Below are 12,781 nucleotides of genomic sequence, written 5' to 3'. Positions count from 1 at the left end.
GAGACATCGGGTAAGTCTTACACTTTCCCTTCTCCGATATCTCCTATTTCTTGCATATCATTGGGCATCTCATCTCATAATAATATTGGCTCTAAACCTATCTCCGCTATATTATCCCCTGCCACACAACATTACCCCCAGAGTATTCGCACACACGCTTCACTCATCTGCTCCCTTCCGTTCCCTTCACCGGTGGCCCCTCCATCGCTGATCACTTCGTCCCTCGCATCCCTCTCCTTTCTTTCGACCCAGCCATCCCCCCGTTATTCTCTCCGATCCCGCACAAAGGACAGAGGTCCTGATGCCGTTGGCCTCGACCCGGTTAACGCGCCCAATGCCCTCAAGAACTCCCGTGGTCGACCCTCCCGTATTACCAAAGCGAGACACACTGCTGATGAAGAAGTTGCCCTTGGGCGACAGCAAACTATCTTCAGGGCCCTTAGAGCGAAGGATGGCCCGCTATCCTTCCCCACATGAAGATTCTTTCCTTCAATTGCCGTGGGTTTGCTAGTTCAGCCAAAAAACTAGCGCTTAGGAGACTGCTCTTATCATCTCAGCAGGACATTATATTTCTTCAAGAAACTCTCTGTTTGGCCGAACCCCTTATCCATACCCTCTCATCCTGGCTACCTAACTGGACCTTCCATGCACTGGATGCGTCCGGTCGATCAGGTGGTTTGGCCATTGGGGTTAGTAACAGAGCTTTGGAGATCCGGAACATTTGGGGAGGAAGAGGATACATTGGACTAGACATTTTCTCTCATTCTGTAGAGAGGGACATCAGAATCATCAATGTCTATGGCCCTTGTGCTGACCGAGCCAACTACTGGCGGTCCTTACTGGAATCAGAATTATTCCAAGCAGACAACATTATTCTTGGAGGTGATCTAAACTTCTCCCTTGGATTCAGCGAGTCTTGGGGGCACCTGGCACAGGTCGATTCCCTAACAGATACTTTGTCTAGCCTACTAGAGGAACATCAGTGGGTGGATATACCGTCTGCTAGACTTCAATATACCTGGTCAAATAACAGAAGTGGAGAACAAAGCCTGGCCAGAAGACTCGATAGATTTCTTATTAAGGAATCTCTGATTAATAACCTCCCCAGAATTCGACAATGGGTTGGATCGGGAGGCATTTCCGATCATCGGCCTATTTTCTTAGAAGCAGAGGACTTTATCCACAAAATCAAAAGCCCCTTCAAGTTTAATGCCTCTTGGTTACAGGACCCCTCTTACATTCAATTGGTCCATAATTATTGGCAGACCAACCTCATCAGGGAAGACGAGGATATCTCAGCGGGCTTTGTTAGAAAACTTACAGAACTCAAGCAGATTACTAAAATCTGGGCTCATCAAAAGCGCATCCAAGATAATCATACACTGAAAGAGGCGGAAAGAGTCATTGCAGAATTCGAGGATTCATCATCTGGGACCTTCCCCACCCCTGAGAGCAAGGAGAATTACACCTCACTTATTGCAAAGCGCTCACAAATTCTGAAAGAAAGAGAAGAAAGCTGGAGGCTTAGAAGCAGGGCTATTTGGCTCACGGAGGGGGATGATAATACAAAATTTTATCATAAATTTGCTAATGGCCGCAAAGTCATCAATACTATTTGGGAGTTAAGAAACGATCGAGGGCACCCTGTTTCTACACAACAGAACCTGGCCAGACTGGCCACAGAGCACTTTAAAGGCATTTATAAAGCTCCTGGAGAAGTTAATATCTTGGAAATCATGAGGGTGGCCGAACTTTTCCCCAGATATGTTGAACAGGAAGAGTCTGATGAACTACTGAAGGAAGTGACCATGGAAGAACTGGAGGCTACACTGAAATGGTTTAAAAAAGATAAAAGCCCGGGCCCAGATGGATGGACCATTGAATTCTACCTCGCTTTTTTTGAAATCCTGGGCAACGACCTTCTGAAGATTGTAGAGGACAGCAGAAGGAGGGGCAGAATATCCTCTGCTATTAAATCCACCTTCATCGCCCTCATCCCCAAATCTAATGCCCCGAGCACTTACGATGACTTCCGCCCCATCTCTCTCTGTAACTGCCTCTACAAGATTATAGCCAAGACCATTGCCAACCGCCTCAAGCCCATACTCTCGCATCACATATCCTCTGAACAATTCGCTTTCTTACACCACAGACAGATCCACGAGGCTATAGCCACAGCCCAAGAACTTATGCACACCATGCAGATCAAAAAGCAGAAAGGAATGATACTAAAAGTGGATTTATCCAAGGCTTTTGACAGAACAAATTGGTTGTACTTGAGGCTGCTGCTTACACATCTGGGGTTCCCCTATGATTTTATCAAATGGACGATGAGCTGTATCACCGATGTATCCTATAGTGTATTACTCAATGGGGAAGCTACCTCATTTTTTACTTCTGAGAGAGGACTCAGACAGGGATGTCCGCTCTCACCTCTGCTGTTTTTGCTAATTATGGAAGGATTAAGTAGAGTTATCTCATCTGCTCGTGATAGGCATCTATTGTCTGGCATTAAGCTTGCGGATAACTTCTACCTCACTCATCTATTATTTGTTGATGACATCCTGATCTTCTTGAATGGCAGTATTGGGGACTCCACTACCCTTCATAACTCCATTCTTCTCTTCCAGCAAGCTACAGGTATGAAGATCAATGAGAATAAATCCACGATTACTACAGTTGGCTGCTCTATACATGAAACCGCCTTTGCTACTCAACGCTTCCCCTTCATCAACTTGAACCTGTCGGATGGTATAAAGTACCTCGGTTTCAGATTGAAACCTAATGGCTACAGAATAGCAGACTGGTTATGGCTCATAGCTAAAGTGGAAAAGAGACTACAGGTATGGTATCACAGATATCTCTCTCGTGCTGGCAGATTGATCCTCATTAAAGCTGTGATTGAAGCCACGCCAGTCTATTGGATGGCCCTAACCTGGATACCTAAGGGCATATTGAATAGGTTACAAAATATATGCAGCAGATTTCTTTGGAAGGGTCATCAGCCGGGAAGACTTTTTGCTTGGGTCAAATGGGACACCATCGCCAAACCCAAACGCTGGGGGGGATGGGGTATAAAGAGGCTTGACCTTTTCTCCAGGGCACTGGCTGCCAAACTTGGGTGGCAGCTCCTCACCTCCGATGGACTTTGGACTCGGGTAGCATATGCGAAATACATTAAGCCTCAGAACGTGCTGGACTGGATCTGTACTCAACATGGAACTAATCAAAACATCTCCATTATATGGAAAGCGGTTATTGGTACCTTACCTCTGCTACGTGAAGGATTAACATGGCGCATTAAGGAAGGCAATGCGGTGCGTATTGGTCAGGACCCGTGGGTCGGATGTGGAAATGTCCACAGATTATCAGCTGGCCTTATTAGGCACCTAAATGACAGAGGGATAACGCACATTATGCACATTGGAGATAATGCAAACTCCACCTTCCTCCAGCAAGCTTGGACCAATGCGCAGGCATTAGAAATCCCGGATCAGTGGCAGAATGAATGGATGGAATATACGGATGCTCTCACACAAGCCCACATCAGGCTCACAGAAGGACCTGATGAAATTATATGGGCCTTTGCTAAGCATGGAGCATACGTCCCGAAGCTAGGATATCTAAGGCTCATGGAACCTTACAAACCTCCGAATATCCATCCCACCTGGAAAGCACTGTGGAAACTCAAGTCGGCTCCCCGCACACGATTACTAATGTGGAACATTCTGTTTGATAAAATTCCAACTGGCACCAATCTCATGAAGAGATCCTTTCATGGGCCATTTCGCTGCCATTTATGCCTAGGGGAGGAAGAAAGCACAGAACATTTATTCTTGAATTGCAACACTACTTTACAATATTGGCATGCCCTCACCACACACTTCCCGCATTTGAAAAATTGGCAAGGCAATAACCTTATGGATGCATGGGGGAACTGGTGCCAGAATCACTCGGGGAAATCTATCAACATTCCGCTGCTGGCCTGCTGGGCTGTTTGGATCGCACGCAATCAGGCTATCTTTAACCACAGAGCCCCACACTGGCCCACTATATTACACCATACTATTGCAGACTATAACATGATACCTGAAGAGGAAACCACAGCCCCAACTCGTATCATAAGACCTGTGAACATCGACAAGTCAAAACCATGGGCTTTCTTTGATGGCTCGGCGCAAGATGCGGGCTGTGGGGGAGGAGCAATACTTTATCTCAACGAAATGCACTGCTATAAGATACAAATAAACCTAGGCAGAGGCACTAACAATTATGTTGAATTGTGCACGGCTAAACACATCATTCACTTTGCCATCCATAAACATTGCAGACACCTACAGCTGTTTGGAGACTCTAAAATAGTATGCAATTGGCTGAATGATGCATCTCATTGTCATGCATTTTCATTGAGACACATACTAGATGAAGCTAAAAGACTGACTGCTTCCTTTGAATCATTTGTCTGTCGACACATTTACAGGGAACAGAACACCATCGCCGACCAGCTCTCCAAAGAGGCAGCGCACAGACAAGGAGATAACTGGCTGATCCAGGAGGAAATCGACGGAACATACTACCAGCACTACCACAGACCTTTTGATGATCATATGGGAGATGGGCTATAAAGCCCACTTACAGAACCAATTTTGTTTATAGCTTGTATATATTTCCATTATCTAGTCCTGAGTACAGCTCTATATTTTTTATATTATCAGCATACATATAGCTCTCTGCGCAGAGCATGGACACAATTTTGATCACTACTAGTTTACAGTTTTGAAAATTGCTCCCTGCGTGGAGACAACTTGTTTTTTTTTCACTTTCTACACTTACAGACTATGAACTTGACAGGCACAGCTGCCTCCATATGAATGCTTCGGCATCTACAAAATGTAATTTCTCAATACTAATAGAAATTACGACTTTTTCCCAGGGGAAAAAAAGAAAAAGAATTTAAAATAATATTAATAATATATTAAATATTAATTATCATTTTAAAAGGAAAATTGCAAAGGTGATGAATCTCTTATCAAAATTAAAGATCCCCGTGTAAACAATTCCATTATCCTTTAGGTCGGCCTTATAAAGCATTACCACGGAGTCGCTCAAAGAATTTTGGTAGGAAAGTTCCATAATTTGTGTCAGCATATCGTTAACTTGTTTGACTCTGCTGCCATTGGAAACTAAACCATGCATGTTGTAAACTAATAAAGCGGTCATGGGAACTTCTGGTTCATCTCCAACTTACAGAGCATGATGAACGCGTTTATTTTATTGCCACATATTCAATATTGCATACGCTGCAGTCTCTAAGTTTATATTTAACAACAGGCTTAGCATGTGATACAATATTTTTCCTGACATGTTAAGCACATATTCAATACTGCACACACCCAGTCATTAAGCTTATTATTATAGATAAAATTAATTCATCAACAACAATAATATCATATAAATAGTTTGATGGAAAAAATATAATATAATAATAATATCCGTAATAATATATATTATATATGAATAATAAAAATAAAAATCTATCTTAAAATTTAAATATCTGGAAAAAAATCTTACACATATCCCTGGCCTACAAACTCTTGGGAATACTTAACCCTAACCTCATATCTTTATCTTACTTGTACCTAACATACCAACGCTTCCCAATATTAAACCCTAACCCCATAGCTTACTTCTACCCAACATACAAACTCTTACAAATAGTAAATCCTAACCCTAAAATTATACCCATTATGATTCTGCCGCATGTTGTTGACTCTCAACTGCGAACGAAGAGGAAGAGACAGTTGGAAATGATTTGGCTGAATCGTTCGGAAAAATAGAATCTGATGATGTAAAGGAATCAGGTTGAGAAAGCATTTCGAAGGCCTGACTCATGGATGGTCTAACATCCTTGTCTTGATCGATGCATAGCAGTGTTGTTTTTAGCATTCTCTTCACCTCTGCTGAATTAAAATCTCCATGCAACCTCGGATCCACCACTTCCTCAATCACCCTCCCTTCCCTCATGATTGCAGAGACCCACTGAACCAGATGTCATGTTGAATTGGATAATTAGCTTCTTCTGGTCACTATCTCTAACAAAACAATCCCAAAGCTATAAACATCCACCTTGTACCTGATTGGCAGATTCATTGTCCACTCCGGTGCTAAGTAACCCCGTGTGCCTCTAATGGTGGAGAAGGCGAATGAGTGATCCCTATCTACCAGCTTCGCCAAGCCAAAGTCCGCAACCTTGGGACAAAAATTCATGTCCAGAAGTATGTTTTGGGGCTTGATGTCACAGTGCAGAATCCATTCCAAACATTCTTCGTGAAGGTAGGCTAACCCCTTGGTTGTGCCCACTGCAATCCCAAATCTTTCTTTCCAACCCAAAACTCTGTCATTGCCAACTTCTTGGCTTTCTACAGTCAGATACTTGTCTAGAGACCCATTTTCAATGTACTCGTAAACGAGAAATCTATGATTTCCTTCCGCACAGAAGCCAAACATACGAACTAAGTTCATGTGATGGACTCTCCCAATCACACTCACTTCTACCTAGAACTGATCATGACCCTGGGATACTCCTTCCAGTCGCTTCACTACTACCACCTCACGATTAGTCAGAATGCCTTTGTACATCGTCCCAGAGCCTCCTTCTCCCAGTCTTATCTTGAAGTTATTTGTCGCTTTCTTCAATTCTGCAAAGCTGAAGTTCTTGAATCCCGCTGGTATGTCTGAGTAGGCTAAACGTTCATAGCCAAGATCTCTATATGTTCTGGACATATGCCACCAACCAAGTATTACACAAAACAGCTCTGCAACACAAAATGCAATAGAAAAATATCTTAGTGCAGATTTGACATTAGGGCTTCTTGTCTTATGTTTTTGTCTTCGTCCCTGGAAGGCGAACAGTTTAATGGCAAAGGCTGAGACACACTGGTAATATTAGAAACAGTAGAATCATTGCTGGAAACTTTGATGTACATGTGGGCCACCTCACCGGGAGATCGGTATCCACTGATCAGTAAATACTTAGGAAAACACAATCCGGTGCCATCCATTCTGTAGACAAAGCCTTCACAACGGTTGTCATTCATGCACACAAATTTACACTCTTCCAGCGTATACTCAACAAGGCTAGATAGATCGAAGTTAGGATAATTTGTATGTCGAAGATGAAGAAGCTTTGTATTGGACGCGCTATGCCCATTCAGTTCTTGATTCCGCTCGCAACCTTGGAACAAACTGATGGAATCTTTCATGTGAAATCCAAGGGGACATGTACAACTAGGCTTTGGAGTGTATATGCACAGACCGTACATTCCACTGAAGCCATGAACTCTACATTGATCAGGGACCGCCATCCAAACAATGGTCCATGTACCTTTCTCTTCCACCAAACTGTATAGCCTCAAGTTTCCATCAATGTCCAGAGTTAATCTTCTCTTGGGGCCTTCTCCATAATCTGATGCCGCAATGTTAAACCCGTCGTTTGACCTGAAATTACCGGAGGCATTCAACATAGCTTGGACATATAATGTGTTTTGCCTGCCATAAGGCCCGTAGTTGTCCTTCAATCCTGATCTGTCGTCGTAAATGAGTCAAAGAATGTTGTAGCTATCAAAGTAGAGACAATAGTAGCCTGGTTTAAACGTGCCCCTTCCCAATCTGGATATTAACTGCATATTATTCCTGAGGGGCTGCTGTGGAAGAAGAGTATCGGTTGGATACTGGAAGCTTTCCCACGGTACATGATCTACCGAAAATCCACGTAATACCAGATTTCCTGTTTCTAAAAGGGCAGCCTCCTTTACATTGGAGTTACTACCGGTGTTGGTACTCCACACAATTGATCCGTCTGCATCCGACAGAAGGAGGTTCCCATCTTTTCTCAGAAGAAGACGGGAATCTCTTCCGTTGACAGGTTGGTCTCTGTTTGCCACCCAGGCAACTGTTCGGTCGCGTGTCTGAGTATACCAGATGGAAAAAACATAAGCATTGTCACCGACCATGTAAAATCCAGCAAAAAACATTTCATGGGGAGAGACCAAGCAGCTTGTGTTCTGTTGAGGAGTCAGTGAAGAACCGAGCTTCAGCACATCTTTTTTAATAGCACGATCTTCTCTTTGACATTGTTAGAGTGTGTCTTCGTTAGTTCATCAAATATCTTATCAAAACAAAGAGACAAAAACACAAGATATTTGGCATTCTACCGGGGCTAAAACCTCTCCCTCTTGGAGAGGAAAACCCACACTAAATTCTTCTTATAAATGTTCCAATTGATGAATACCAAGACCTTGACCCTTGACCTAATATACCCCTCCAAGACCAAGAAGCTAATCTTCCTTTGTGTCGTTGTTGAGATCATCATTATTGCTTCATCACTGTTGCACTATCAATATCTTCATTGCTATAACAACATGGCTAAACCTTCATGGAGAGCTTCATCATAATGATGAGATCATTGTTTCGGCACCACCACTACTCCTTCCTTGTATCATCATCTTACTAATATTATCTCTAATATGTCATCATTGTTGTTACATATTTATTACATCGTGTTGCACTACCACCAATATCATCACCGAGACTTGTGAGATAGTGATCATCAAGTAATGTATATGATGAAATAGAGTGTGACTGAGATCCTTCATGTATGTCAAGACTATGACTGAATACTGAGGCAATGAGTGTGAGGAGGTTGAGACAAAGAGTGTCTTCCTTTCCATATGTATGTTAAGACTGTAACGCTTCTTCTGTGATCACCGAGACAGGGAGGAGACGGAGTAAATTCATCTTGATAAAACGTATTCGAAGAACAGTAATTTCAGAGTTTTGTGAGATCTTAGGACTGTGATTACTTACTATAATCACCACCAAAAAATTCAAACATATCTAAGGTTTTGTCTTCTTATCCGAAGTTGTAAATCTAGTCTGAATTTCTGTACTCAATGTGCTTATCCGAGATCCTATAGTATACTTCCGAAAATTCTTAGACAAGTCCGAGATTCTTCCTATCTTTTGCGGATACCCCAGCTGGGTATATAGGTGTTATGTCTCCATTTTGAGCCAACTCGTCCAGGTGAATCATTGTGTCTTTTATATGAGCCGACGTGACATTAATATATATATTTTGAGGCCGAAATGCTTCATTATTTTGCTTGCAGTCTTCTTCTTTGGAGGATGGTGTTGGTATTTGAGGGCTACCTGACGCTAGGTTGACCCATGTACATTACATAAATGCTTAAGAAGAGCTCTTTAACATGATTTTGACTCTGACTTTCCTAGACCTATGGAATCATTCATATAATTTATAAATAATATTTCTTTTTCTTGATAAGTACAAAGATCAAAATTACATTGACAAATACGAATCTAGTTACACTTTCCTTCAACACTCCATCTTAACTAGGGATTTGTTTACAATGGTACTTGGTTATTCTCAATCTGAATAATTTCTTGTAAGAAGAATCGGATTGGTTATCCCATCTGTATAGCATCATATCAACCAGCGTTGTCACAGTGCAAGGCCTTGACTAATAGCTCCATCTCTCCATGATACCATGAGCTACAATGCTAGTGAGACCAATGGTTTATAAACACCTTCACCATTGTTTCTCAAGGTACATACCCACCCAGGTGTTCATTGAGTATGACCTTCTAGGACTATTCTTATCTTGGGTTCCCAACCCTCAAAGAACATCAATCCTCTTGCCTACTCTTACCTTGGATGCCTTACGCATCCTCAAAGAGTATTGGATGTCATATGATTACCCAACCCTCCATTCTTTCTTCCCAAGTGAAGACAAGAATGTTGTGTCTATCATGTGTCTACTTTTCCATTGATGGCCTTCACCTATACTTAAGTTTATTAGTCCTGGTCAGTGCATGACACATGAAATAGAAAAACATAATTGTCACTCCTTTGTGATCAAGGGTGATCTAATTCAAGCTCCCTCTTGATCAGGGACTTTTCAGAGCTTCCTCTTAGCTAGGGATTCTTCTATACATCAGCAACTTCTTCTTTGTGGGTCCTTCAGCTACTTGATCAACTTCCCTCCTTGATGTCATGAAATTTAGTTGAGCTTCTTCCTTGTAGGGAAACATCCATTGATCGCTTTCCTTCTTATTTTGTCATGTCATTCCTTTCTTCATGTAAAGTGGCCTTTGGTACATATCTCGAACCTTCTTCATATGGCTACTTCTTTTCTCTTCGTGCTTCTTTTAGGAGTTTCCATCCATTGCATGAATGTTGGTTGTACTTGTACTTACAAGTATTGTTCTAGTAGCCCTGCATGAACTCATCCAAATATTATTCAAGAAATCAAAACATCATATTAAATTAAATCATACCTTATGAGATGGCTCTTCATCATGACATCTTCTTGTAGGTATCAGCATATTGCACACATATTGACACATTTCCCAGACATATCCATTGTCAAGGGTATTCATCTTTTTTAGACTTTCATCAGAGTCTTCATATCTTTCTAGGAGATTTCTTAGTTAAGTCATCGTGTTCTTTTGGATGTTGATTGCCTTCATCATGGTTGTATATCTCACGATATCTTCCTTACTCACACATTCCATTCCCAGTAGCTTTCAATCAGAGTTTCTTCATTGTATTAAATCATCTTATACTTCATATGAGGACATATTATGTTGATTTCATCTGGTGCGACTCATGCCTTCTTGCATCCTTTCATAGGAGGAGATCATTTTTCTCTTGATCATGATTCTTAAGATAGAAGTAATGATCTGTGTTACCTGCAAATATATGACATGACATTATAATATTAAACACAAGAATACATACCTTATTTTACCTTTAGGTATTCGAGGCTTCTTCCAGCAGCTTCCTTGATTGAAAAGATCTTCAATCCCTTGATCTACTTTATGTTATCATATCATCATCTCATGGATTCCATAAGTTAGAGCTCTTGTTTAAACACTTGCTTCCTCTCTAGATTAATGAATTCTACAATGAGGATTCCATCAAAGAATTTTGAGGATCTTGTATATCCCCAACTGGTAGATGTTTCCCTTTGGACTTGATTTATGATGAGCCTTAGATGACTTATTTCTTTCCTTCGATGTCCACTGCGGTTCCCAAGAGCTATATACCCTATATATTTATCTTCCATGAATTTTGTCCTTTATCATTCCCATGGTGATGTCACAACCTCTTGTTTCTAATGCTTCCATGATGCCATGATGCATATTCTTATCATTTTCATTTCTTATAGCACAAGATTTAGGATCTTATGACAGGTTCGTTTTGTGACGGATACTATCTTACTCATAGGAGAGATTTGTTACTCCCTCTTTCATTGGTACTTTTCTTCAGCTTTCTCCATCTTTCGGTGATATGAGTTTCCAAAATCTTTCTATAGCATTGAATCTTAACTATACTTATCTTGTCTTGCTTGAGTACCAACATTGCCTTTCTTCTCTGCACATGGTTGAGTTCTTTTAACCTTCAATATTTTTTTCATCAACTTTTCTTTCTCTATCTATCATAGAGAACACAAGTTGTTGAATGAGGTAACCTTCTTATTCATGTACATTGGTTATCTTGCTTATCAGTTAGAATGATGATGATTATCTTCCTTCCTAGATCTTGTAGATGGAAGATATCCTTCATCCTTTGATACCCTTTACTTTCATGTAGATCAAATTTCATGTGACCTTCTTCATTGCATCTTTAGAGAATGAGTTTATCATCTACATTACTTTGATGTCTCTAGTATTTCTATGTGAGGAAATCTTTTATAAGCATTCCTTTCCATAAATTTAGTGGAGACCTATTGATATGTTAATGACTTCAGCTACTTAGAGAACTATTTCTATCCTCCCTCTTCATGCAAGGAATCTTGATGACCCATCCAACCTATAGATGTCCTTGCAATCATGAAGTCATTTAACCAAATTTATAAATCGAAAAGATACTTACATGAAAAGATACTTACTTTTCATGTGAAGATGAAATATTCACCTTGATTTCTTTGATGATGGTTGAAGCAGATGCATTGATGCGTCCTCCAGATGAGATCCTTGATGTAATGAAGCCTGCCTTCTTGCCTTCAAGTTTCTTCAACTTAAACATCTGATTAAAAAATTGTTGATGAATTTGAGATGGCATTGTCTTGCTATCACATGAGTGGATTATGGAATCTTGTAGTATGCAACATTGTGTTTAACCATAAAGTCTTGATGTTGCTTTCCATGATGATCATTTTATAGTAGATACCCATCATCAAACACCTTCATTCTATATTGAGATCCCTGTGGTATGACATAGACTAACACTGTGAGAGGCATCGAAATTGCTGCCATGAACCCGAGTTCTAAGTACTTGTGATCAAAACTTCATTCTTTGACTGAGATTGCTTAATCCTATTGTGGCACTGAGATCTCAATAGTATAGCACCGACACTGTGAGTATTATAGACTGTTGAAGGTTGTATCCTTTATTATATAGACAAAAATCCTTTGTTGTTGTAGACTGCTTGTTGTGAAGTTGATCCTTTTAATCTTAACAAAAATCCTTAAACCTTGCTTTGATGTCTCTTTTTGTTGTCCTTCTGACTTCAGCACCTTAGCTCTGATACCATGTTGAAGAATCTAGGGCAGTTAGAATTAGTAAGATTCTTCTTATGATAGATAACTATTTGTGAGATGTTTTTCATTTTCTTATAGCACATTCTTCTCTTTGACATTATTAGAGTGTGTCCTCGTTAGTTCACAAAATATCTTATTAAAACAAAGAGACAAGAACACA

At 40.7% G+C, this 12,781-nt stretch overlaps 3 protein-coding genes across 3 annotated transcripts; 1 reads left to right on the top strand and 2 right to left on the bottom strand.

Moving 5' to 3' along the window:
* The first annotated feature begins 473 nt into the window (after nt 1-473).
* On the top strand, nt 474-4,896 carry LOC149223647 (uncharacterized). The gene is made up of 3 exons (XM_089387962.1): nt 474-1,837; nt 2,585-4,361; nt 4,852-4,896. Exons 1-3 carry the CDS (start codon nt 474-476, stop codon nt 4,894-4,896), a joined length of 3,186 nt encoding a protein of 1,061 aa, XP_089244088.1.
* Nucleotides 4,897-6,069: 1,173 nt separating this feature from the next.
* On the bottom strand, nt 6,070-6,507 carry LOC149223646 (G-type lectin S-receptor-like serine/threonine-protein kinase At2g19130). The gene has a single exon (XM_089387961.1). The coding sequence runs from the start codon at nt 6,505-6,507 to the stop codon at nt 6,070-6,072; it is 438 nt and encodes a 145-aa protein (XP_089244087.1).
* Nucleotides 6,508-6,555: 48 nt separating this feature from the next.
* On the bottom strand, nt 6,556-8,012 carry LOC149223645 (putative receptor protein kinase ZmPK1). The gene is made up of 3 exons (XM_089387960.1): nt 7,681-8,012; nt 6,938-7,584; nt 6,556-6,815 (listed from the first exon to the last, which is right to left on the bottom strand). Exons 1-3 carry the CDS (start codon nt 8,010-8,012, stop codon nt 6,556-6,558), a joined length of 1,239 nt encoding a protein of 412 aa, XP_089244086.1.
* Nucleotides 8,013-12,781: the final 4,769 nt, after the last annotated feature.

Source organism: Pinus tabuliformis, chromosome Q (assembly GCF_031772625.1).
Source record: "Pinus tabuliformis cultivar Carrire ecotype Pingquan chromosome Q, CPIR1, whole genome shotgun sequence".
Classification (NCBI taxonomy): Eukaryota; Viridiplantae; Streptophyta; class Pinopsida; order Pinales; family Pinaceae; genus Pinus; species Pinus tabuliformis.
This window is presented reverse-complemented; position numbering and strand designations above follow the sequence as displayed.

Bases quoted from the DNA above. Each gene is read 5' to 3' on its own strand.
- LOC149223647 (XM_089387962.1), top strand. From the start codon at position 474: ATGAAGATTCTTTCCTTCAATTGCCGTGGGTTTGCTAGTTCAGCCAAA. The intron at 1,838-2,584 runs GTTTAAAAAAGA...CTTGAATGGCAG, and splicing joins CTGGAGGCTACACTGAAATG to TATTGGGGACTCCACTACCC. The intron at 4,362-4,851 runs GTATGCAATTGG...TGAACTTGACAG, and splicing joins TGTTTGGAGACTCTAAAATA to GCACAGCTGCCTCCATATGA.
- LOC149223646 (XM_089387961.1), bottom strand. From the start codon at position 6,507: ATGTTTGGCTTCTGTGCGGAAGGAAATCATAGATTTCTCGTTTACGAG.
- LOC149223645 (XM_089387960.1), bottom strand. From the start codon at position 8,012: ATGGTCGGTGACAATGCTTATGTTTTTTCCATCTGGTATACTCAGACA. The intron at 7,585-7,680 runs GTTAATATCCAG...TTACGACGACAG, and splicing joins CCCCTCAGGAATAATATGCA to ATCAGGATTGAAGGACAACT. The intron at 6,816-6,937 runs GTGTGTCTCAGC...TTTGTGTTGCAG, and splicing joins TACTGTTTCTAATATTACCA to AGCTGTTTTGTGTAATACTT.